Here is a 27723-nt window from a genome sequence, read left to right as displayed (position 1 = left end):
ATCAATTTTCTACTTAACTGGCTTATTTTTAATACTTGCTTTTTTTGGATTTTGCTTAAAAAAAGGTTTTAGCGCCAAAGGTCGCCGCTGGTCTGTATTTGAATGGTATCATTTGAATTTGGTCCAGCACAACGTCCAAGCCTAGGGTTCACGTTCGGCTTTGGCGGTACTTTCGCTTTCCCTTTTTTGTGTTTTGATTGTAAATTTTTCCCGATATGGTCTTTAAAAAAAGCCAGATCTGACGGGAAAAAAGCGTAGTCGGCAGCACTGGTGGTCACACCTACATACGCTTATCGTTCCTCGGAGAGAGAGAGAGCGCCGATGAAAAAACAAACTTAGCCCACTTAACCCCCCCCCCTATTTAAACGGGATGGAAACTGTAGTTAAACCGCTGGAAAACATATAAATAACACATACATATAATAAAAACTCCTGTTGGTCCATCCCAACCTTTGCTTAAGAAAAGACCACGTTATATTTCACCTAAACTGCACTAAAATTCTTCTACCCACTGGAAATAAACAAAAAAATTGTAGTTTCAGAATAGGATGATTTCCCAGTAAGGTCTGAGCTGCAAACTGCAGGGCCATTGCCCGTGGCACACCCTGCTTGACACCACCATCGGCCAGAGCCTCTATTATTGTGTAGACAAAGGCTGGCCCACAGCCAGCCAAGCCGGTGACGGCGTCGATCATCTGCTCCGGCACTTGCTGGGCCAATCCCAGCGCGTTGAGCATTATGTGCACCTTCTCCAGATCCTGGTGCGTAACCCGAGCGTTGCCCGTGTACACGGTACAGCCCTCGCCGACCTGCATCGATGTGTTGGGCATCGTCCGGATCACCTTCGGGCCCGAACTTTCGATGAAGTCGAACTTTTCCTCTAGGGTTTTGAGGCTTGTTCCCGCCAGCACAGAAACGATGAGCTTGCTGGCATCCTTGGCGGACGGCACATGCTTGTACTTGAGCTGCGAGGCGCATTGCCCTAGGATGTGCGGCTTGACGCAGATGAACACAACGTCTGTGTGCTCCAGGACCTCACAATCATATGTTAGAAAAATTTGTTTATTGAGATATTTTTTGTCCAGCCAACTGGTACAGTGGGGGTCAATATCTGTATGCGTGTATAATATAGGGGGGTTGGGTTTTATATGGTAATTATTACATTAATTATATTTGCATGCTCGCTAAGAATATATAAAATATATAGTTTAGTGGGTTTTTGCATTGCTTATGCACTAGAATTGTACATGTTTGTGTGGATATTTACAGTTACAGCTTAGCACATGTACTACATGGATTACTCGTTACTCGTATATGTTAAATAAATTATAATAAATTATCATATATGGAGGGGGAGGCCGAAAGAGACCGAAGAGCCGCCTCCATAGGGTTATGAAATGCGCTGTCTGGGCGACGACATTTTAGTGGTTTTACACTTAAATTATAGATTAAGTTATTACGTATTACGCATAGAATCAACTATAGAGAAGGGGGACCATTTCAGAATACGATTATAAAGCATTCAGATTAGTGGTAGTAGGAGGCTTGGGGCATGGGACATGGGGCATGGTCACGGGCGTAGAAAACAATATAAATTGCACTAGGATTTAGATTTAGTTTAGAAATAAGCTTAAAAATTGTCACGTGCTGGAACTTGAATACAGGTACGAATTAGCAACGATCGCGATTGTTGTACGCCTGCACCTTGGCCACAGTGCAGTCAAGGGCCGCCCGTATGTCATTGAACACGGGCACGCCCTGCCGCTTGGCCAAATCGATGAGGTACGACCGTCCGCGATTGTAGTCCTTGATGGCGGCCACAGTTAGCTGAAAGGAAACCACAGAATGATTAGCAATCCAAAACCAATAGCCCATTCAATCTCTTAACTTACCTTTTCGCCACCGAGCACACAATCCTCGGGCAGCATTTGGACCGCAAGCACTACATTGTACATGAGGCCAATGCAGTGGGCGGCCAGTGTCATGGGGGCCAGGGAACGCGTCTCATTGGTGATCACAAAGAGCAGCACTCTGCTGGAGTCAAGCAGCGAGGGATTGTACAGGTTATGGCGCACGGACACCGGTGGCAGCGACCAGCTGAGCGACTCCTCGGCTACCGTCAGCTCTTCCTGCTCCTCCAGCTGCAGCTGATTGCCGCGGCACTTTCGACGCGTGCGGACAAACGAGCGCTGCTGCTGCTGTTGCTCATGCAGTCCAGGCTGCTGCTGTTGCTGCGGTTGCTGCTGCTGCGGTTGCTGCTGCGACTGAAGCTGTATGCTCTCGTGCAGGGCTGGGCTGTGGAAGCTGACGTTCTTCGACTGCAGGTAGGGAACGGCCAGCTCTTGACGCCACTTGGTGCGCATCACACAGCTGCCGCCCAGATAGACATCGCGCAGATCAAGTCCGCCACAACAGAGTGCATCCCCAGCACTGGCAATGGAGCTGCTGCTCGAGAAGACCGAATCGTTGGAGTCGCTCTCCTCCTCCTCGGTGGGGGCCGCCGCAGACGCAGGATGCGTGCCGCCTGGCTTGGTTTCTATCGTTTTGGTGGTGATTATTTCGGTTGTTTCAATGGACTCGACGTTCAGCAAGATCTGAGGCTTGGAGCTTTTACCTAGACTGCTCGCGGCGGCTGGCTGCGGAGAGGAGGTGCCACTGTCCCGGCTGCGACTCAGCTGCTCGAACAGGCTCTGGCGTTCCAGATCGTGGCCAATGCCGCTGCTGCTGTTGGACGGTACACTGGCGTTGCTCGAGGTGCGCGAGATGTTCTTGCTGGCCGAATAATAGATGTCCACATCGGGTGCTGAATGAACGAGCCAGGGATTAGTCGGGTGTCAGACGAATGTAGGGGGAGGGCAGGACCTACCGTTGGTAAAGTAAACCTGTGGTGGTGGCACATTTGTGCCCTTGATGGGCGAGATGCAGCCACTCTCGTGGATCTCTTGCTGCAGGACGGACAGGTAGGCCGAGATCACACAGAATAGATCAAAGTCGATGAGCTCCTGGTTGGCCATGATGGGCAGATCTGAATCTTCATTTGGATCGATCTTTGAGCTGTGCGTTTGCAGGAATTTCAGCGATTCGCGCTGATTAATTATGATCTTGGTTAGATTATCTAAATTAACTAAACTCTGAGCATAGCCTAAGAATAAGAGAGCACGTTTGCACTGTTCCACAGTGAGTAGGTCGCTTTGCGGGTTCACCCGATCGAAGGCCCCGCGTACGGTACTGCAAAAACACATCGAAAAATTAGCAGAGGAAACATTATTTAAACTCTTAGCAAAACTCACTCTAAAATGGAAGATATCTTGGACGGCGGATCCCTGATGCCCGACAGTATTTCCTTGGTGCGCTGCAATCCGGAGGGTATGTTCTCCAGGACTGGGAGACCGCGACGGGAGACCAGCTCCTTAAGTATCATCTGATTGCGAGTCAGATCGAGGTATTCTCTGTGGAATGACATTGGTTTTAGTTAAAGGAATGCTCTACAATGCGTTTTAGGAGCTTTAGGCATAGCAGGACACAATTTTTGGTAAGAACAACATCATCAGCGAGTGCGAATGTGCTCCAAATGGAACTGGGTTTGCAATGCCCTGCCGTACATCGAAAGATAATTGATTTTATATCCCCTCCTATAGCTCTTAAATGCATTCATTTTTCACTCTTTACGTACTGCTGTGAAATAGGCTCGTTCAGTATCTTCTGATTTGGTTTATACGGATGCAAAACCAACACCAGCTGCTTGCAGTTTTGACCCGCTATGTGTGCCGCCTCGATGGCACCAGCAGATGCGCGTGTTTCCGAATCCATAACAAAGAATAATACACGGGCCTTTTCCTTAGCTCGATGCTCGAGCTCGATGAGATCGGGCGTCCAATCGGATACTTGCTACAAAAATCGAAAGAAAATTGATAATAAGCTATTGCTTCTTCCCAAGCTATCTGGGGGGATGTGACTTACAGGATTATAGAATGAAATGCCCAGCTCTTTCAGGGCTGGTATGGCAACGTCCGCTCGCCAGGTTGTGGGATTGCAGGAGCCCCCAAGGAACACCTCCACGGGCTCATTGCTGGCGTTCTTTTTCTTTTTGGTATCATCGACACTGCTAAAGGATTTGGTGCTCCGCAGTTCGGTGCCATGGTTGTCCAGCTTCTTGCCATTGCTATGGCTGTAGGCGGCAGGTGAGGCGGCAGTCGATGGGGTATCATCCTGCTGCTGCTGTTGCTGGAGCAGAGAGCCTGAGCCCGCGGATAGTTGCTGGTACTCGCAGTAGTTTGATGTCTGATTCGAAATCGTTGAAGCCCTGCAGGAAATATTTGTTAAATCAGGGGCTAAAGAAAGATCAATCGAAAAACACTCACCGAAAACGCTTCAAATCCGCGGCCAGTACGCAAAACTGTCCAAATGTCAGGCCATTTGGCTGTCCACTGCCCCCCTTGCGGGCCACCTTCTTGGCCGTTTGCAGCATTTCGCTAACTGTTGGGTGAAACAATCAATTAGTTATCTGTTCTAGTGGACATTCACTGTATTTAGAGTACTTACTCTGCTTTTGGCTGGGATGGAAGCTTAGCTCGTGGAAGAGCTCCTGGGTACGCTCGTCGGGCACCACATTGCAGCGGGCCTTGGCACGCCATGCATTCAGGACTTCTCTGTAAGGAGAAAAGGATGGAGGGGAAATATTAATAACAAATAAGTGGTTACTCAATAAAGTTAACGTTTAAAAATAGACTCTCGAGAAAGCGATGGCCAATCGCGAGGAAATCGTTTATGGAAGCAAACTATTGATCACTTGTGGATATGATTCTGTGGAGGGGATCTATCAGATATAAATATGCATCATACAATCATTCATTATATTGCTGAAACGTTCTACATGCTGGCAGCACACTTTTTCATGAAATATGCCCAAATAAATCAATTCGGGAAACTGTTTTTCTGGTTCTCCTTATAAGTGAACAATGAATGAACTCCCCCAAGGACAGGCACAGCCACCGCTGATTCGTACTATAAGTGGCAATATGTATAATGCCACAATCCGTATGCCAGTCACGTTCCCAGTGGCGACACATCGAAACATGTGCCACCCAATCGAGAGACGAATACGAGTACGAGTCCGAGTACGAGTGTAAGCGCGACCCATAAATAGGGAAAAACAAAAACAACAACAACAAAATCTATATGCACATTACGAGATTTTTGTGGCAGCTTCGTCTGCCTCTTGCTCCGTGTGTTGGCAACAAGACATCGTCATCACCAGAAGCAGCAGCAGCAGCAGCATCAACAGCAACAGCGGGGGCACTGACAATTGCATCATTTGGGCAAATGGAAATTTAAATATCGCGTATACGTAGCGTATGCCACAAAAGGGGAAAAATAGATGGGATATTATTTATCGTATATAGCCATATTTCTCTGCGACGCAGTTACTTGATTTCCATTTCATTCTGAAACCGTTTCACTTTGTTTTTGTTTCTTGTTATTTTTTGAAATATTTATATCACAATTTTTGCGCTATATATTCGCTCATATCTGTTGTATCTGTATCTTTTTTGCGTTGTGGCTTAAACAAATTTTGTAATTGATTGCGTAAATCATTTGTAAATGATTTTGTTTTCGCCGAATACAATTACAATTATCCGGCGGCCCGTTTAATTCCAATTGAGTGGAGAATCGCGACTGAAACACAAGTCTATTTCCTGCTGAGAAACGTTTTATACATTACTCTGGGGCCAACGGGGGCTTATCAATGCTAGAGAGCGGCACGGCAATGCCAAGGGGAAGAGCCGCTTCGAGTGGGGAAGGGGAATGGAAATGGGAATGGAAATGACGTCAAGTCCAAGTCCAGTGACAACTCAAAGTCAGAAAACAAATCAAAATCGAAATATGTTTCAATGGAAAACACACACGCAAAATGTATGGCGAGATATAATTAATGCAGGTCTCCCAAATAAATCTTTTGGCAAAGTCGATCCCAAAAGGCAATAAAATTACAAATTGAACGATTTCATTCAGAGAGTCTGATCTCCATTTCTGATCTGCCAATTTCCGCTATAAAGAATGTTCCTTAATGACTACCTCAAGCGGGTACACTTACACCGAAACACCAACCATAAAAGTCGCCTTTGAGATGGGGTTTTAAGCCTTGGAAGCCTTAAGAAGCCACTGTCGGGCACACATAACCCAAGCTAGATCCTTTTTAGGATCATATATCATTCCAGCCTTAGCCATGGCTCATATAGTCTTAGGTTTAAGACTTTTTCCACCTCTGCCAAAACATAGCAGCACTAAAAGAATCAGATTTACGGCTAGAGGGACAACATTTTTGGTTTTACAAAAGAAAAAACTTGTCTGCAGCTCACATACCTGGAAACACCTGAAAACCGAAACAAACAAAAAACATAAACTATGCAACAAAGAGGTAAAAAGAAACTCTTGCAACATGTTGGGCACAAGAGAGAGATAGAAGAGAGACAGCCGAATGGGAAGCCAAATGCCAAGCGATTATGTCAGACAGAGCGAGAGACCCAAGAGCAAGTGCAGACTGCGGCGGTCAAACGTGTATAGATGCCAATTACATGACTGCATCGATCTGCAGCAGCAGCAGCAGCTGGCGGAGGAGACACCACCGTTTCTGTGGCACGCCCACGGCATTCACATCATTTACTAAATTTGGCCCGGCCGCTGCCTCTCTTTCTATGTTTTTTGTTTGGTTCTTCTATTTTTGGACTGATTCTTGGCTCTTGGTCTCTCATGTGTGGGTGAAGTTGCGCCATAATCGTAACATTTTCACTCCCCCCATTTTTGTTTTTGGTATTTTTATGGCAAACAGACTGAAGCGAAGCTGAATTTATGCTTTGTTTACAACAAAAACAAGAACAAAAGCATCCATGAAAGAGGAAGAGCATTGGCCGCCAGACGATGAACAAATTTGGCTGTGGATACATTTCCGGGGGACGAAAAACAAGAGTGTGGAAACGGATCGGATCGCATCGTATCGGTCGGTTCGGTTCGGTTCGGACATAAGGAAGTGCATCAGAATCATCATCTCGCACAGAGCACAGCATCAATGAATACAATTAACAGATTTTTTCGTACACAATAATGAGACCTGTTCTCAGCAGAAATCATTTAAATGAAACGGAAAGTTCTTCCGTTTCCGGCTTTTTCTTTAAGAGACAGTTGTCAGCTATCGATAATTAATTACCATATAGACCGATTGATTCTGCGATTCATATCATGCTTTCTTTCGTATCGTTAGATATTTGTCTATCATATAGACCCTTAGATCGTAGAAATATGACCAAAATTGCATTAGCATTTAATTTCTCTGGAACAACTATCGACATGTATTTTGTTGTTGCACTCTCGTCGAATATCTTGAGAGCAAGGCCTTACTATGCTTCATACTTCATCGATATTTCTAGAGTCGCTTCAAATAATAGATCTTCCAGGCACTTATTTCATTATAGAACTCTTACAAATGGGCTTCGATTCCGCTAAAATATCTTTCGATTCATTAAACAATAAAACAAACAAAAAATAAACAAAACAAAGTACATTTCTGGGATAGGTTTTCCAGTCTCCAGAGTTCGAACCCAAATGGATTTCGTGCCTGATTCATAATCAGAATTCATGATGAAATTGTGGGATTCTAAGAACCTGATGACATGATGTGTGCTACTAAAACTGCGACGACATTTTGTGGTAAACAAGTTTTACGTTCTCGTTTTTTCCTTCTCTTTATGCTGTTGGGGCAATGGAGTGGAATAAAGCGTTAACAAAGGGAGCGTATCGGAAGGGAGCGGGAAACACCACGTAGAGGCAGAAGAGAGAGTAGAATGAGTAAGATAAAATGTCTGTAAGTTGTGGATGGACTACCGGAAATACGCCGTGACCTATTAAATGCTCTCTGTACTTGCAGATAAGGCCCAGTTAACAAGCCAAGGTCCTCCCTCCGCTTGTCTCGAATCGTAATCTGCAATCTACTTCTGCTTCTGGCCCTACTGCTGATAGCGCCTTAAACGTTTCTACATGAATCAAGGCAACGCAATCTATGGCTGGGCTATCTCCCAGATAATAAGTGCCTATAATGCCAAAATCCAATTGTAAATTTACTTAGTATAAGCCATTTATGGACTAATACACTTGATAAGAAATGAAAAATGGAAATTCCTGCTGATGATTAATACAATTATCCGATTATTATTCATTGATCAGAAGAGATAACTATTATGATTTGATCATTGGCATGAATCAATGATAAATTGCGGGAAATTGTACGATCGTGCATCATGAAGCAGTTATTCTCGGTCGGTTTGCGTTCAACGTCTTTCTACATTGTTAGCGCGTTTCCCATAATACATATCATATCATGATTAATTCGAGATAAAACGGATATGTGCTATCTGTGAAAATCCATTCATAAATGGTAACGCGTGCGCGTCATACATCATCTATAATTTGTTTTCCTACTAAAGGGGCTTTCCATACAATTCCAATGAGTTATGTAAATATTATCATTATCCAAAAAGCCTAGCAACAATCTCTTTAATACCAAAACGGCAAATATAAGTTTATAGTTATTAATAACAACTATCCGGCATTATCCGAGCTCAAACTAAGCAACGGATAAGTTAAATCCTTGTTTTTCAGTTTGAATTCATTAGAAATTAATCTCCAAATCACTAATAATGCTTATCCGGCTTTATCCAAGTCGAAACTAAACCACGGATAAGTCATATTCGCAGTCATCTGTCTGAATAAATTAAAAATATGTAGAATCGTAGCTTATCCAGCATTATCCAAGTAAATTGTATTACTTTTTGATCCAATATAAATTATCACTTTCATGTAGCATCCGAATATCCGACTTTATCGGCATTTATTCAGTTTATTCTGCCCCCGGTCAATGGGGATAAGCCACAAACGACACGCCCATAGATCAGAGTATTAAACAGATCAGCATTTCCGCAAGTGATGAATGAACGTCTCACCATCACCGCATGCCGCATGCAATCATTATTTTGGCCTGGGGCCAAGCTGAATGACGCTGCTTTCGACCAGTACAGATCTCTTACGAAAACCCATTAAAAAGGAAGAAGCATAGAGGGGAAATATGGGGAGGGAGGCGAATATGCATTTGTGTAAACGATTTCATTGACCCACGCTCTCGAGTGCCTTATTAATGAGTAATAAACAATTTCCGAATACAATTGAACAAAATGACAAAATGTACATTGAACTCTGAGCCACAAAGAGAGAATAAGAGAGGGAGAGTGAGTAAGAATGCCGCTAGTTTTAGCCATAAACAAAACAAATAATCAACATTAAAATTAGCACATGCGCCTAAGCATACAATTTGCACTTGCTTTCGACAGTTCGTAAACCAAGCGTAGCTACGCGTAGAGGCGATTAAAGTTTCTAGTGATGATAAAACTATCTCGAGCCTATCGATAATTATCGATCAAGCGATAGGCATGAGTTTTGTAAGAACTTTATAAAGACATATAGGATAAAGAAGGATAGGATTCGTGGGATAGATGGAGGAAGCTACAACTATCGTTAGTTTGGAATATAGGAAGATCTGTTTTAACACGCGTGGAAACACCTCTGAAACCCTACCGATAACAGAGCAAACAGAGCCATTAAAATCAATAGTTATGGCATTTAACACTTGGGTAACACTCAGGGGCAAAATATTTGTCCACAAATTATTAGTAGAACACATGTCACACGCGGACGGACATGCATGTCTGGGCTAATCAGCATCGATCTTTGCCTGGGCTGGGAGATGGTGGAGCAGAGAACAGAGTAAATCTCACTCGAAATTCAAAGGTGTGTTCGATTATTTGCACAAGACTTGTGGCGCCTCTGGCCAGGCCTACGATACGATATAAGGTAACTCTTTGGCACAGGTAACAGGTAGCGTAGCCACAAGGGTGGGAGGGGAGGGGCAGCAGCAGCAGCAGAGGAGGAGAACGGGCAGGGGGCAGCTGCAGCGGCGATACACCGTTCCGTTGACGACTCGTTTCAATCACACACACACTCACACTCACACAGAGAGAGGGACAGACAGAGAGGCACAAAACTCTCTCAGCAATAATCGATGATGAGGTCATAACTAATAATAAAAATGACGCTGCTCTGCCGCCGCCGCCTCAGTGAGTAAAAGCAAACAAAGAGCAAAGACAGAAGCAGAGAGGCCAAAGAGAGCTAAAAACTAAAGAGAGCTATCGGTTGTCTCTCTCTCTCCATTGGCGAACAGCTGTTTTTGTGGCGGGCCAAAAGCATTTTCCACATTCTGTTTGCTTGAACGTACGCGGTACGCACTTCGTATTTGTATTTGTATTTGTATTTATTTAACAAGTGTTGCCACCACTCCACTTCACGTCTTCTACACTGTCCCGTTATCGGCAGCAAATCTTGGGCGATTATTTATCAATGGCTCTCCTCTGACGTCATTTCACAGCTCTTTGAACTCTCGTACAACTCTCTACAAATATATTTTTCTTAGTATTGTATCTTAATCCCCACCACAGACATTTATATATATATATTATCACCACTACTATGGACATTCCCAATCTCTCAATAAATCAAATTTATAATCCCCGTTTAATAGGGAATTCGGTGCAAAAGGAAGGCCCGACCGAACTACGTGAGGTTCTTAATGGAATTTTATCATTGGAAGAGGGTTATACAGGGGGGTATACGTATGTTTGACTATTTGAACAATTAATTGTGTTTGGCCAAGCAATAGCATGCTTTGGTGGGACTTGTTAACTTATAATATACATAAAAGATAAAGATTCTTTTTATCTTGCCGGAAATTGAAAAAAAATTAGAGGTCTAGGCGGTAATTATCACTTGAAAAGGCTTTACTTTCAGATGATCTGTTTGTTTTTAATGAATAAAAGTACTATAATTGTACCCTAGTACTCGCGGGTGGAATCCAAGATTATATAATGGTAGTTAAATAATGGATTTAAAGATTGTCTATTGTCTATAATTTATACAAATATTTACGAATGTCTAACCAAAAGTCACTTCAAGATTATATTTTTGAAGCCTGCCATAACGTGAGATCTTTCACTTCTATTTGTTCTTTTCTCAGCCATGATAATTATAATTAGCTACCACCTACTCCAAGGAGCTTCTCCAGGGGTGTCTTCGGCTTCTTTCGGTCCACTCGTTAGGCGAAACCCTACCTCAAGCGAAGCCCGTATCTGATTAATCGGCCGTGTTGTGTTGGTGTTTATTTTTAAACGTTGCTTCTACCCATGAGACCGCTGTTCGTCTTGGCCCCTTTCGACAAGCGACTATTTATAGAGAGACAGCAACAGAGAGGAGACTGAGACTGGGCAAACAGGGCCACCTACCACTTCCACACAGACAGAAAGAACAATGCGGCAGAAGCTTTCACAAAGCAGTTAGGCCATGGACAGTAGTAGTTGTAGTTTTGTCTGCAAAAGATACAGATACACTCGTACTCGGACTGGGACTATGAAAATGTAACGTCATCGTTCGACTGCGACTCTCTGGGGGGCTGCTCGGTGGGTTTTGTATCTTGATTACAGTGTCGTTGTCCTATAACCTTTTTTGGGGTCTGTCTCCGCTTTGTCTATTCGTCTGTTCGGTTGTGACATCAACGTTTATTTTTAAGCTTCGCATTTCGTATTTCTATATATTTACGAGCATTTGTTGTATTTGCCTTCTCCCCATTTCAGTATTTATTTATTTCATTGTATACCAAAATTGTAGAGCGCCAATGATATCACTCTTTTTTTACCGAGTAATTTGTTTACCTTTGCAAACATTTCAGACTCCAGTATTTCCATCCATCCATTCTATGCCATTCCATGCCATTCCAAATGCGATTGCCGCGCAGCTGTGGATCGGATTGGGCTGTCGGCTCCACCGCTAGCGATTTACTGTCTGATTTCCAATCTGTCCAATATGTATTTTGGGTCGCGCAAATGGAGTGTACAATGTGATTTGTCCTATCGGAGAGTGGCATCTAATCTAATCGAAACTTTTGTCGGCTCAATCCGACCTAGGTTTCTGCTCTGTAATATTCATTTTTTTTCTGCTCTGTTGCTGTGTTTGCAATCGATACGGAAATTGATTCCAGATTGCTGAACGTGCGCGATTTGATCATGTTCCACAAAAAGAATCGAAACTGATACTTTCTTTTCGCTTATAAAACTCTTAGTATACATATAACACTTGTTGATATCTTACGCGAGAGTCGCAATAGAACTGGAGGACTGACTATCGCTGTCATAAATTGTTATACAAAATTATGGTCAATGCAATTTTTATGGTCTTTGTTTTATGAGAGACCCCCCAAGACTGTCCCGGACTTTTAATGGCTAACGGATAGCAGTCGTATAATACAGACCGCATTTTTGTCAATAATATCCATCGGATATCGGCCGTATAAATTTGTGATAGTCCTTAAAAATCCTTCAAATAACATATTTACGGGAGTCAATTGCAAAATAATGTCTAATTAATGTACTATAACCTTCATTCTTTTGAAAATTCGATTAATAAATTAAAATCTATGATAATCCCTTATAAATCCTTTAGGTAATATATTCTTAATTTATTCTTCGTTAAGGTTTGTTTCTTTTTTTAGTAAAATAGTATGAAATTTTGTTACCTTTTACGGTTAAAAAAGTCAAATTAAAAATTCTATGAAACACAATACGTTTTTTTTTTCATTATATTTTAAAAATCCTTTTTTTATTTAAAAAAATTTAAATTGTTTTTTAATTTAAATTTAAATAAATTTGAATAAATTTTAAAAAATTTAATTATTAATTAAATGTAATTATATATTGAAAAATATTTCCTTGGTTAAATAAATAACCTTACCAGAAAAATTCTTGAATCCCGAAAATTTGAATCTATTTTTTAATTAGTTCGACTATACTTTCTTTATCCGAAACAAAACGGATAGAGGAATAGCGAACAAGATGTATCCCTTGAGGGTATTTTTCGAACATATATCCTTTTTGATTCTTATCCTTTATAAACGGAAAGTGTGAAAGTGAATGTGTGAGGGGGGCGCGACTCCAAGGCTCGAGATCTCGAGACGGCGGCAGACAAACAACCGAACCGCTCATTAGAGGCGCACGCGGGCAACTGAATCGATGATTACCTTCTCCCCAGATTGGCAGTGCCAGTCAGTGCAGTGCTTCCTCCCGCAAGTGGTTTTCCATGGCTCTCTTTTGATTTCCCAATAAAATATCTGCCTGCTGCCTACTGCTTCCAGTCGGGGCAGCAGGCAGGCAAAAATTGTTCTCAATGAGATTCCGATTATGAGAAAATCGGTACCCAGTGGATTTTCGCCTCACGAACATTTGATGTCATGGTGGATGGTGGAGAAACAAAGAAATTATAGAGTGGATTCGGATTATATTTATAGGTATTACAACGAGTCAGTCAGCGGCAGCAGCAGCAGCAGCAGTAGCGGAGGGGGCTTTCATTTATTTAATATTGTGTTAAATTACTAATTAACCCATCCACTGAGGCGGAGAGCGGACGGACATTGTTACGGATGGTTGCCTCCATGAATGATGTCATGAATTATTGTTTTCTGATTGAAAGTATCCGAGATAGGGAACAACCGACGACCATCGCCACGCTCAGGCGTTGCTCTGGCTTGGGCGGTTGAGAACAAAAGGCCTACACGGACTATCCCGCTGTCATTCAATCGGTCAATCAGTCAGTCAGACAGTCAGTCAGTCAGTCAGTCAATCAGTCACTCCGCTGCTGCCACATGCTGCTGCCTATAATGAAGTTGTCATCGACACATTTGGCCGCCCGCTATCGTTTTACTCCCATGCATGGCATGGCACGCCACTTATTTGTAGGCCTCTCTCCCACTTGGGCTGCGGTGCGTATGAGGTCAACATTTCGAAAATAAATAGGTTACATATTGTGTCGTTTTTCTGTCGTCTAAAACAAAGAACCCGAAAAGCGTAGATCTACAGGCGAACGATAAAGCGACCACCGCACACCGATGTACGATGTTTGGTTTTTATTTTTTTGCGCAAGGTTAGTGAGGCATCGAACACACCACACATCTGGCATCGACTGCCTGCCACACTAATGGGGAATGCAAATCTCGGTGAAATTCTCAGAGTGACTCAGAAACAGTCACTCCATCGGTGCACCGTGCGGATGTGTAACCCATTTGGTATCTGAGGTCACACACACAATGGAATGGAGGAGCCTCGAGAAAGAATGAATCCTAGATCATCGATGATGATATCACTCTAAAGGAGCGCCTCACCCGAAAACAACTGAACCGAAAAATTGATCCAAGTTGGAGATCTTTTCATTGACTCATTGAAAATACTTTAAATTTATCTAGATCTGGGGCGGGAAGTTTAAACATAGTTTGCAAGTCAAATTAGGTTGTAGATCGATTCATGATTTATCAGAAACAAGAGTAAACATTAGCATATGACGAATAAACGGATAAGATAAGGGCAGTGGGATAAAGGGGAGTCCCTCACTCTAAAAGAGTCTCCCACGACTGGTTACATATTTTCTACATTCTTCTGAAATCGAGAGCCGGAGATCGGCTTACTGAATCATTGAAAATACTTTAAATTTATCCAGATCGTAGCGTGGAAGTTTTAAGATCGTTTGCAAGTCAAATTAGGTGTTGATCGTTGGCATATAAAACATTTTGGTTCAAGACATAACTTATCCCTTTAATCTACATATATTAAGGCCATGGATAACGATTTTCATCAATCGGATAAGACGGATAGCTCGAGAGTCACCTATACGACTGAAATTTCTGTATTTTTTTTTTCGATCCCGCCATAAAATTCAGATTAGGATTTAGAATACAAAGCGCATTTTCCTGTCATGCTCCCACCGTAGGATTAGCCTTTGAATGCATATCATATAAACACCGACAGACAGACAATCATCATGACTTAACTCAAAATGACAGACATCCGAAAATTGGCGGCGCCCCCGCACTATTTGAGCATTCCATAAAATTCCATTCTAAATGATTGTTTTCGTGTATCCACTGCGATCTACTATACACAAATGGATATATCTATGTATTTTTGGTGGTGTTTTGTGGTCTCACATGATTTAATGGCATTTCTTTTCTTATATTTTGCAATAAAAACTGCTAAGCTCTTTCCACACACACTTTTTTGTTTGCTATTGTTGCTGCTGCTGCTGGCTTCTGGCGATCTTTGTTTGCTTTGTAAATTATGAAGTAGCCTCCGTTATGGCCCTCAAAAATTCACACTTTCTTTTGGCTTTTGGATGGTATATTATTTTTAGAACATGCTGCTTCGCGTAAATAAAGCGACGAGTGCAAATCAAATATACACAAAGCATACATTGTTTAAGCGCTCTTTTTATTTAGTTTGTGTATCGAATATTTTATGGCCAGGGGGGCACGTCACTGACGGAATTTTTCGGCCATGAAAAGCAATGCCAAGTGCAAGCGAACAACAATTTGGCCATCATCAAAATATGAACATAAATCGTGTACCAAAAGCGAGTGTAAGCGAGTGAGGACTCAAGAAATCTGTTGATACTTCGGATAATAATTCACTCATATCATTTTGGCATTGTGGATAAAACAAAAAATATATTTGTTGATATCCGTGTAATGCAATATTAATTTTTGATGAATTTGTAATTCGAATAGAGCGGATAATATCTCATTAGATACTTAGGGTAATCATCAATTGCATAATCCTCCATACATTAATTAAACAATCAATTCATTTTTGCAATTCGGATAAAGCGGATTAGATTTCTTAGGATAATCATCCATGGGATAATCCACCTATCAATCACTTCTGCGACCCGTGATATCACTTTTGCCATTCGGATAAAGCGGATAAGGAATGTTTTCATACTTTGGCTAAGCATCCATCCAATGGGTCATTCATTTCTGTTTTAAATGATCTCATTTGCAATTCGGATAAAGAGAATGCTTCCCACGCTCACTCCAACATGTTTTTTCTCTGCCAAAGATTACATCAAATCGAACCAAATAAATTTTGCCGATGGGTTAGATCATGTCTAAACTCTTTTAGAGGTGACATCAACGGATGGTCTCAACGATAATGGGTTACTATTATCGATAGCCAATCCATTTGGGCGATGACTACAGCCCATTGATCATCTATTTATCAGCTAATCGCAACTATAACTCCACTTATCGTCTGCCGTTATCGGAGCAATCAAAAAGTACTCGTAACATGCTTTTGGCTTGGCCGTTTGCCCTTTAGATAGCCCATCCATGGTCTGAAGCGGAAAAGGCTGCTATCGTCCCACCCGACCACATCTATATGTTGTGGTTCGTCTGTCACGACTATTCCTATTCTTAGGCGCAGATTGCAGTGCAGTTCCGCTGCAGCAGACTAGGCTTTGATTCTGCAGTTGGGTTCTGGCTCCCGATGAGGGGGTTATTTTTAACCGATTAGCTCAGTGGAGGCGTACTCCGACTTTCCATTTGCTACTAGATATTTATGTTTGGTACTGGATCCGATGGACGTTTACAGTGCACTCTCCACCAGTGCCGCACTCTCTGCAATCTTTCAACTGGTGTTTGTTTACCGCACGTTTCTCAATTATGTCGAATGAATAATTAATGCGCACATTTGCTAAGCCCATTAGTGCATTTTCCACCACATTTATTCATTATTATTCATTGCCGTAGTTCCGCAACGAAAGCGCATTCTCATTCGCCGCGAATCTCATTGTCGATTCAATGGGCCCCTCAGTGTGAGAATTGGGTGTGCGGGTAATTTTCCTAATTGATTTCTCCATGTTTTTCTGAGACGAGATGCGCCACCTGACATTGATGCCAATTGGCAATGGTTCGGTGATGAATGACAGCAAATGATATTCGGATAAGTGTTTTGAACTAACGGATAAACTTGAAAATTTAAAAAATGTAATCAAAATGTTTTTTTGAATGTGGTTTAACATTTTATGCCGATTGAAATCCATTTAAAATCAAAAATGAAGCATTTGGATAACAAAAACTGTGCAGCTAAGCCACACTGTGACGGCTAGTGATTAAAGCGCGGGAATCAGCCGGGCCTGGTCACGTGTTGTTTTTTTCATTCGAGCTAAAAACACTTTGTAGTCACATCTACACGCTCTCCACTTATTGCACCTAAAAAAACCTACAAAGATGTTAAAACCACATAAATGTAATCCGTAAAATTATTTCATCATAATGATGAGTTTTCTCTGTAATCCGGATAAAGTGGAAAACCTGTTAAAACACATCTAAAAATACAACGAAATATCATTGGCCGCTTGCTGCATTTGGGATTTAGCTAACGCTAAAGGAAAAGTGCTGGGAATTCTCGGAATTAACCGCGCTGAGACAAATGGAAGTAAAGGGTAATTGGCATTTTATTAAATTAATTATCCGTAAAGTGATTGCGGCTTGGATTTTGATGCCATGCCATGCCGTGCACTATGCCATAATCAAGTTAAAAATAAAGCATAATATCACGAACCCAGAAGCAAACGAAGACAACAGCTAATTAATACGAGTATGTATTTTTTATACAAATTGATAAATGCACTTCACATCATATGGGAGACGGAATAATAACAAAACAATAAACGAAAAGAAGGAAGAAAAACGAGATTCGAGTACGAGTAATAAAGACAAATAGTTGCCACTAGCGAAATAATTGACAAGGAATGCGGCATTTAGATGAATTGAAGTGCCTTTGATAAACCCAGACATCAGACGATTCTCTGCCCCGGTCAATGCTTGATTTATTAAGGCGTCAACATCTCAATGGAATAAAGACAGAGACGACCGAACGAGAGACGACCGAGCCTGCCATTCAGCGGCACAATCAAATTAAGGCGAAATAAAAGCAAAGACAAACGCATTCAACTCTTTTAATTTAACTTTTTTGCGGTCCATATAGAGTCTTTAATGACCCAACGCCAGAGAGCGTCGTGATTTATGACCAGAAATTAGTTGACGCTTTTTTCTTTTTCTTTTTGTTTTGCTTTTATCGAGGGCCACCAGAATGGGCCTCACAATCGTAATCGTATCGTATATTCTCCCTCACCATTTCCAGGGCAATGGCAATACTTAGCAAATCGCCAACACGTGCCCCATGGATTACAAATTGTGTGTGTGTCACGGAGGAAGGTCAGAGCCGACAATAGATCATGGCTAAAATTAAACATTTCTGCCATCGAACATCACATCGAACCACAAAGAGGAGGGCCACATATTGAATGAATTGAACTTTTTTGATTCCTCGTAGCGACTCTAGAGAGTGTAGTAGGCCACAGATTGAGTGGGAACTATTATCCACAATGGACAGAACAGTCAGGGTATCCAGAAGTCGCTAAACGGATATAAATGCAATGGTTTTACGGATAACTTGATAATTATCTGATTTTAAGCCAACAAACATAGTCATTGTACTAAAAATACGTTTAAAGGTGTGACTACTGGATAACCGGATAATTAGTTAGGAGTTTTTTCAAACAGATTTAAGCAAAAACTCACTGGGCGAGCTGATATAACACTACGGATAAAACGAACATCGTTTTAGGAGGCATTCTACGACTTTTCCAGTTTCAGAACTATTTGATTTCCTTCTACGGATAAAAGGGATAAGAGTGATACAATTTAAGGATTATTTGATTTCCTTCCTATCACACATCGAGACAGAGGGGTGGCCCTCATGCAGGGTATCAATAGTTCGTTAGCTGTTCAAGCCACCACAATTGCCACTGCCTGGAGGCAATGTGCTCAATAAATATGTTATAAATGTGACAATTTGTTGGGTTATTTATGACTTTATTATATGCAAATTGAGACAAATGTCCAATCGAATCGTACAGCGTGTATACTCGATACCCGCAATCGCATACACACCCGATACAACCACCCGCTACACCCGATATTCCTCTCTCGATGCTTGGATGCTTGAGTTCGTGTTTACAGCTCTCGCTGTGACATTTTAATGCTTTGTTATTATTTTTTGAATACAAATAAATGCAATACACGCGCCTTTCTGGATGACTAAATGGTCGGAAAAACAAAAACAACGAGTGTGAGGTTTTGTCACACAAAGATCAAGTTCAATGAATTTTCACACAGCACCAAAGAGAAACCCGCACCGGGGGAATGGTAATTTCATTAATTGAATATTTTCTGTGTCGTTTCTGTGTTTCAGTTTTTGAACGCACGCGCAAAATAAATATAAATATATACATTTTAAAATAACGATGACAAAATCCCTCAAGAAACGAGAGAGAAACGCAACCAAACAGAACGGATCAGATGGAGAGAGAGAAGCCCTGCCCCCATGATGCTGAAGAGGCGTGGCAGGTCGTGATACAATGCTCCAGTGATAAATCACGGAAAATGTCCAAAGTTCAATAGAACTTATGGGATAATGGCCATTAAATTATGCATCTTAATTCCCGGAAAAATCAACAAATTTACCAATACATAAACTCAATATCGAAAGGTAAGTTGATTAATGGCACCAAGACCTTGTGGATAAGGTCACTACCCCACACTTTTTGAACTGTTTCGATCCGGCATATACAACAGGGGCCCATCAATTCAATCAAAGCCACCCATAAATATTTACACGAACCCCCTGGATCGTATACATCTGGGATTCCTTTTTGGCGGCGACCTTGGTTAATCTCAAAGAGATTGACCATCGAAGACAGGGAATGATGAATGGGCCAAAACTATAAATCGAACTTTTATTTATCTTTCTCCAAAATGCGAAGGCTTTCCTAGGCAAATATTACTGAAATGGATGCAATATTTGGGTTATTTCTTGTCCTTGAAGCATAAATTCTTAGTCGGGAAAAGTTCTGTCGTGTTTACTTAGGGTAAGACAGATTTATGGGCCCCTTGTTCCCCTAGGGAGCATTCGTTGAATGCTACGAGTGACGTGGATTCGTTATACCCATGCCCATAAGCAAAAGGCTACAATCGTTAAGGTAAAATGCGAATGTTAAGGGATCTACTTTGGTCCCCTTACTTTTCAAAGCCACATTTATAAGAGCTGTTTTAGAGATCTCTCAAGACGAATAACCCAGTTTCTTTTGTTGTGTTTGTAAGTCTGTTAGTAAAAGCCATAACCAAAATATAATGGAAATCAAAAGAAAAAGGGAAAGAAAAACGTACCCAAAAAACATTTGCGTGATCTGCGCAGGCGTCTGGCACACATTGTGGACATTGAGGGTGCGGGGGCGGGCATAGAGCATCCCGGGTGTCGTCTGCGAGCAGTGGCCCCCAAAAGGCGGTAGACCCGCTCCGGCCAGTATCGCGGATGTTGAATTGCTGCGAATGGTAGTGTAGGCCCGATAGTGGGAGCTGGCCGAAGATCGCAGCTCCACCGAAGTCGTGGTTGTGGGCTCTTCGGTTTCGGTCTCCGCCTCCTCCTCCTCGTCCTCGTCCTCCTGTTTTTGGGGGACCAGAGACGACTGTATGGGGCCCTCCTCCAGCATCAGCATTTGGTGGTGCCTAGTCACTGCCACTGGGGGTGGGGGCACGGTGGGTGGTGTGGCGGGGGGCATGGCGGCTTTTGATGCTGTTGCTGTTCGCAATTTAATGATGCCGTTGCTGTTGTTGTTCAATTTCTTGGCTCTCTTGTTGTTGGTGTTGTTGTTGATGATAATGTTGTTGTTGTTGATGTTAGTGTTGGTGCTGTTGTTGTTATTGCCTATGGTCTGTGTTTTTGTTGTTGTGGCTGGATTGGGGTTATAGCGATGTTGCAAGCGCATCTTGGTCGAGTTTTTTGTGTGTGTTTTCTTGTCTAGTGAAAGAGATTTGATTGTTGTTTTAGCCGCTGTTATCCGCTGGAATTTGTATGGATTTTGTTCATTGATTTGTCATTTGATAGTTGTTTTATCCGTTGTTATCCGTAGGTATCTGTGTTGCTTATTCGCATTGGTTTGTCAAACTTTATAATCGATTTGATTGAAAGAGTAGATAGTAGTCTTATCCGTTGTTATCCGGCGAATTTTGCTATGCTTTTCTACATTGATCTGTCTAGTTTTAGCATTGGTTCAAATGAAAGATTTGATTATACTTTTATCCGTGATTATCCGTTGACGTCTGTTATGGTTTTATTCATTTAAAGTCCGTTTTGTCCGTTACTATCCGCTGGCATTTGCAATGTTTTTCTGCATTGATTTTGTCTACTTTCAGCATCGATTGGTTGTCCTCTTTGTCCCATGTCATTAGCATAACTTGTCCGCTCTCGCCGGCAACAGCATTTCTCGTGGGACAGCGTCGCGCTTTCACTTTCAACTGAAGAATTTATGTGGAAAATAAACAATGTTCAAAAAACTGATATGGAAAGCAAACAAAGCAAAGTAAAAAAATCACAAAAGCAAATAAATATAATTCAAATGCAGCAGAAAACTATATATGCATGTATGTTCGTTTGGATCGTATGGATATATAAATCGTGGGACTTTATTTCCCCATCTATTTTTCTGTATGTTATTTAGCACTTTTACAGGTGTATGTATGGGTGTGTGTTGTTTTTTCGTGTGTGTGTGTGTGTGTGTGTGTGTGTCTATGTCTCGACTTTCTGTTAATTTTGCACAAAAAATTAATTTGGTTTTAATTTTGTTTTGTTGGATTTTCTCCGCTTCGAGCGGGGGGAAAGCTCTAAGGAGACAGATGTGTGTGTATACGCGTTTTGTTTTTTTAAAATTAGAAATGATTTTCTGCCACACACAGAGACACAACCCAACACGGGAACAGACCGGAGCGGAGCGAAGAGCAACGGAACGGAAGTCAACGAATTTTCGTAAATATCGAAAGAGAACTCACATAAAGACACTCGCACACACAGGCAACCGACAGGCGTTCGTTCATTCATGCACCTTTTGTCATGTACACATTCGTGCAACACACGCAACAGCCCACGCTTCGTATACGCAATGTACGTTGTGAACGCGTCGAAGCAACGCAAGCGAATGAGGCGCGCAGCTCGACGAAGCCCACAGAAGTACTTCGAACATTGATCGCTGCCTCCCTCTGTGGGGGAAGAGAGAGCGACGAGCCCCAAAGAGAGGCAGTGATAGAGAGAGCACAGAAAGAGCGAGAGACAGCTGTCGTGTGGGGCTCTCTTTGGCAGCATGGTTTTTGCCGTTCAAAACAAACATTCAATCAGAAATAAGTGAGGAGTGTCTCGACCAACAGATACCCATTATTATCCAGTTTGCGATTGATATTAGAAGATCGATAGATAACGACTTGAGGCACAATATCACCGAATGTCATCACCGAGCATTCTTCGACTCAGGCGTATGCTGCACAAATTTCTCATAAGCAAACGGACACAGATTCATCACGAGTGAACATCCCCTTAAACTGTACAAATTCCGAGGTATAGCACATTTTTGACCAGCGTTGGAAGCAGAGGAACAACAACAGCAAGACACTGGCCCACGCGTGGTCAATTCTCAAATGTTGAACACTGTTTTTGGGAATAGGGAACCCAACAAAATTAATTTACACAACCACCAATCGAATGGGACACACACACACACACACACGCGAACACGCATTCACAAAAGTTATACAAATAATAATTTGATCAGAATCGTTAAAAGCTTAAAATCCCATTGAGCGTGGGCGCATAATCAAATGACACATATTAGGTATTCCTAATTGCATTTCACATTCTGATTATTGTATCCACAGGCAAACGTTTTCAACGTTTAAGCAATATAATAAAACATCAATTTATCATTAATAAATATTTAAATATTTATATTAAAAAGTGGAAAATTTGTTGCAATATTTTGATTACTTGATGATTTGATTGCTAGATCAAATCTTTGATTCCAAATAAATCGTTCAGTGGTGGCCGCTCTTCCGGGGGGGATGAGGAGACTTTCGTGGGTCTCCCCCTTCCTCTGATTTGTAGTAGCAAGTGCCGATATCCTACTTATTACTAATTACTGCACATTACTCATGGCCACAAAAAATGTGAACTTAGATTGGGCATAGTTTGACCAATAATGCCGGTGCTCCGGGTACTGCGGCGCTGAGTAACAATGGGAAATGGGGAATGCGTGGAGCTCCCTTTGGGACACAGATAAGTGCCTCGATAAGCGGCTCAATGGGTCCACCGCCCCCGTAGGTTGCGCCCAAAATAGGGATAACAGGTAAATTAGTTATTTCCGTTTCGTTTCGTTTCGTTCCTTCTATTTCTTTTTCGTGCGACTGTCAACAGCTGTTTGTGGGCGTGCTGAAGACAATCTGCCAAATAGATGAGAATATACATATGTACGTGGTATATATGAGTAAATCTGACTATATCTGTAGCCCGGTCGCAAAAATGTATTGATGCCGTCTCAAAATGAGATTATGCGCGCGTGTAGGTAAACAACAAATATACATGTATATATTTTTGGAGAGGAAACAAATATGTTTAGAAATGTATAATAAAAAGAGGGCGTTGCTACAAATTATAATGTGTGTCAGGGTTTGCTCTTGGCACTTGTTTCGCTTTTGCCACCGCGAATGCGAAAGTTCAAAAAGATTTTTGCGCACATGTCCAAGACGCTCATTCGCTCGCTGCGATTTGCTGCCAAAAATACTCAAATGTTTCCATCACTACACAACACTACTACCACTACTACTACTACTACTGCGACGGGGAGAGGAGATGCTGTCATAGGCGCGCCTTTTATGAGCATTTCGCGATGATGATGATGCCATTGCGCCGATGTGGGCTGCTGGGTTATCTCGGGTTATATTGTGGTTATAAATCCATCTAAGCCTAATTAATTGCTGGCCACGAGCACTGGCTCGCGGACAAGGTGAAAACATTGAGGTTCACATGATTTGTGGTTCCGGATAATCGCGGATAACAATGTGCTGTGTGTGTAATGTCAAGATCACAATGGGAAGAGCTTCAAATTATTCCTGGGTCAATGATTCGACAATGCAAGGGAGTAAAAACAGAATCGAATTTTAAGAGAATAATAAATTACAGCTCATTTTTCATTCGGATAACAACAAAAGATTGTAATGTGCCATCGGATAAGCACTAATCAGTGCTTAAGTAATTCGGGATAAAACAAAAGTTACTTGATGACAGCTTTATCTGGATAACACGACGGATAACGTAGCCCGTTTTGGTAGAAATTAATATATTTGGGTCTTAAAGCACTCATAACAGCTTTTAAGTAATGCAAATAAGCCCAGGCGTTTCTGGAATTTCTCTACGTCGAATTGTTTCCAAATGGGAGTACGGGGTAGCAGTTTGGAACCGTTTGAAGGTATATTTTCATATCGGATAACACAGCCCATAGGTCAAAGGCGGAATAGAGTTCAATGGACAGCAAGAGATAAGTGTACCGATAGTATTAAAACGAACAAATGACAAAAAGAAACACTCGGATAAGTGCGGATAACACCCGAAGCCAAACGGCATTACCCCTCGACAGACCCCGTTTCCGATTGCGAATACGTAAAGCACGGAATCATGTTGTCTAAATGGAAAATAATTGCCACAAACGATGTATTCGATTAGTCAGTCTTTCTGCTTTTGTGCAGCTCTGCGGCTTGCTCATCCTCCAACCTCCCTCCATCACCGTTCAGAGTCAAGAGTGAATCTAGAATTCACCTCACCCACATATTCGTACTCGTATGACGATTGCTTCTAGGGCGCAGCGGGCTGATTGGCAACTGATTGATTGATTGATTGACAAATTGTTTGATTGTGTGGAAGGAAGAGCGGGAGAGCGATGTTGCTCTCTTTATTGGGATGATAAGCAGCTCCCGAAGCATAAAATACATATAAACCATTCAATCAAGTATCCATCACACACACACCCATACAAAAGCCACCCAAAAAGATAAGAAACAAAGCCTACAGATACACACCCATCCACTAGCATTTCATGCTTTGTTTTTATATGTGTGAGTGATATTTGCTTTAAACTACAACAAAAAGTTTATCGCACCGCAAACAAAAACGACCTTCAGTAATGATGGTTTGTTTTTTTTTTTGTATTTGCTTTGCCACAAATATTTTATGTCAGGCAGAGCCACAAAATTGTCGATTTCTTATTGCCAATTTTCCCATTTATTCGTATATTTTCAAAAACATTTCCATTTCCGTTTTCTCAGGCCAAGATTGTTTTTGTTACGGTACTGTTTATATTGGGGCATGACTTTGTTGATTTTACATTGATGTTGATTTATGCCACAATTGTTTTCGTGTTTTCCATGGCACGCGTACGTACCCTTCCTCTTACGCTGTTTTCGATATATGTATTCCCTTCATCAGACTGAACTAACGGCACTGGACACTACTCGCTTGCTTGCCGCCGAAATGAGTGTCTAAACACAAAAGCTCTTTTCCCACCCCACGCCACACGACACTCTCTCTCACCTTAATTGTCGCTATCTTTCTACCTCACTACATCTGCCTCTTTGCTTTTGTACTCTTCTAGGTCTGCGCTCACAACCACAAGGAGAACGGAAGGAAGCAACAAAAGTGATTGATATGACACTAATTTAATACCTTAATAAATGGCCAAGCTGGTACATTTGTATATAGAATGTGAATCTATTCGAATTTACACCAATGCCAAAAACAACGTAAATTGGAGTTATTTTCTTTCTGGAATTATCAACTTTTGCAGAGTTCACTCCCTTAACACTCTCATTTGTTTAGTGTGTAGCCTCAACAAGTCGCAGATACCTTTTCTCAGGCAGGGTATCGTCAACAACGGGACAGACGGCTGCTGCAGTTGCTGCTTCTTCGAAATCGCTGCTTTTCGACAATGGGCTGACTGTGTACAACTTTTATGTGACAACAAAAATATTTATTTTATTTGTTAATAAACACGCGCATTGTTATTTCCCCGCTACCGCCTCTGCCCCACAGCCCAGCGACGTGTTGATGTTTATTAATTTTGTGGGCTGTTGTTTTTGCTATTGCTCACTTTTGTTATTGCTAAGAATTTATCAAAGTGTTACATCTTTCATTGCATTCCTGTTTCCGCCTTCACCATAATTAAGTGCATTAACTTAATAATTGTCCGAGTGTCACAACAATAAGAACAGCGACAGTAAAGTGGATGATCGAGTGGTACACGAAAGCTTTCAAAAATACTTATAGGAAATGAAGAGAACTACAGTGTATTCTCTTGTGGAGGGACATTGGCGTTCGAAAGTCGTTTTGAGCGCTCAAGGCAGATGTTCGAATATGCCAAAAAGCGGTAGGATCGTATAGTCGATTATAATTATAATGGATTATTAAACTATTCAAATCGGGGGTCTATGCACTGCGACCCAGAGGACCTTTAAGAATATTGAGCGGAAAGAGTCTTTTTAGATCAAGATCATACCTATGTATGTATGTATGTGTGTGACCACACAAAAGGTCAAGGACGTATAGCTAGGAAAACAAGACGTTCTACTGGTATTTTCTCACCTCACCTCTTCACATTGAACCCACTATAACATGTGCTCTCAATGGCAGCCGCAGCTTCGCTTTTGTTTAAAGAGCGAAAAGGAGAGGGAGAGGGGAGGGCAGGCACTCAGCACGCGTTCAAATACATTTTGAATACGAAGCCAGCCCCAAGGCTGCCCCACAACTAGCGGTAAAGCGAAATTAACCTTCGTTTCAAGCAAACACACACACACACACCCATGGAAGAGTATAAAGTAAACTTTTCCAACAAAAAAGTTTCTGCTGCTTTGGCAAAACGAAATGCAAAAGCAGATGAAAGAAATCCAACTAACGGACTAAAAAGCTTAGGTCATTGACCAAAAAAAGAATAACCAAAAGAGAGAGAGAGAGCGAGAGCGATGGGGCTCTCTTAAGCTCTCGAGCACGTTTTCCGAGTAACAAAAACAAAAACCAACGACGCCACTTTTATTCCTGACTGTGTGTGTGGGGAGCGCGGCACTCTCAAAGTGTATTAATGTGGGGTGAGGCTTTGCCCCTCTTACTGTTTCATATTTCATCTGTCCACTATTGCACGCATTGAAAATCGTCTGTTGTTAAACCGATCTCTAGGAATGCCTTACCTTATATTAATTCAACATGATCACAATCTCCCATTGCTCCCACACACACGCACACATATTATATTCCGTTTTGAGTTGCCCAACAACAAAAGCACAACGCGCTTACGTCATTCATAAAAATACAAGCGTAGCGTAAGGCAGAGAGGAACAACAAAATAAGAGAGATGGAGAGCGGTAGACAGCCGCGGTTGTAGAATGCATTTTTCTTTTGCCATTTACCTGAGGAATAATTTAACCATTTTGTGCATTATTTATGCTCTCTCTGTCGACACTTTCCACGCGAGATGACTCTCAGTTTGACGGGGGATGTGTGGAGGCGTTTGTTTAATCAATTCTTGTACGGTTGCTCCATTACTTTCTGGTTCTCTGCCTGCTGCTGCTCTATTAAGCTGAATCGAAGCTTCCGCATGCGGGCCACAGGGGCTTACGTTTAGTTTTATGTTTTTTGAAACAAATTCAACTTATAATGGTTACATTTTATATATTTAATGTTTTTTGTTTTGGCACGCCGCGTCGTATCGTTTTTGTTGTTGTTATCGATGTGGGTTTATCGACATAACTGAACTTAGCCCACTTAAGCCCCCTTTATTTAAACAGCTGAACAACTAGTAAAACCGTGGGATATATTACTATTTGAA

At 41.8% G+C, this 27723-nt stretch overlaps 2 protein-coding genes across 9 annotated transcripts; both read right to left on the bottom strand.

Moving 5' to 3' along the window:
• Positions 1-456: 456 nt before the first annotated feature.
• LOC6902373 (pyrroline-5-carboxylate reductase 1, mitochondrial-like) lies at positions 457-1163 on the bottom strand (the record flags this gene model as incomplete). Its single annotated transcript, XM_033379661.1, has 1 exon — positions 457-1163. A coding segment is annotated over one exon (684 nt), but the record flags the coding sequence as incomplete, so codon positions are not given.
• Positions 1138-27652, bottom strand: raw (NDT-like domain-containg protein raw). Of its 8 annotated transcripts, XM_033379656.1 has the most exons (11): positions 21860-22026; positions 20201-21328; positions 4543-4649; positions 4362-4476; positions 3961-4303; positions 3674-3888; positions 3291-3449; positions 2867-3228; positions 2615-2803; positions 1893-2536; positions 1138-1827 (listed from the first exon to the last, which is right to left on the bottom strand). In XM_033379656.1, exons 2-11 carry the CDS (start codon positions 20797-20799, stop codon positions 1672-1674), a joined length of 2889 nt encoding a protein of 962 aa, XP_033235547.1. In that variant the 5' UTR covers positions 20800-21328; positions 21860-22026; the 3' UTR covers positions 1138-1671. The 8 variants fall into 8 exon arrangements, with proteins under 8 accessions (XP_033235547.1, XP_033235545.1, XP_033235544.1 ...); XM_033379654.1 differs by lacking the exon at positions 21860-22026 and adding an exon at positions 27305-27652 and having other exon boundaries at positions 1893-2803; XM_033379653.1 differs by having other exon boundaries at positions 1893-2803; positions 21860-22025.
• Positions 27653-27723: the final 71 nt, after the last annotated feature.

Source organism: Drosophila pseudoobscura, chromosome 4 (assembly GCF_009870125.1).
Source record: "Drosophila pseudoobscura strain MV-25-SWS-2005 chromosome 4, UCI_Dpse_MV25, whole genome shotgun sequence".
NCBI classification, from domain to species: Eukaryota; Metazoa; Arthropoda; class Insecta; order Diptera; family Drosophilidae; genus Drosophila; species Drosophila pseudoobscura.
This window is presented reverse-complemented; position numbering and strand designations above follow the sequence as displayed.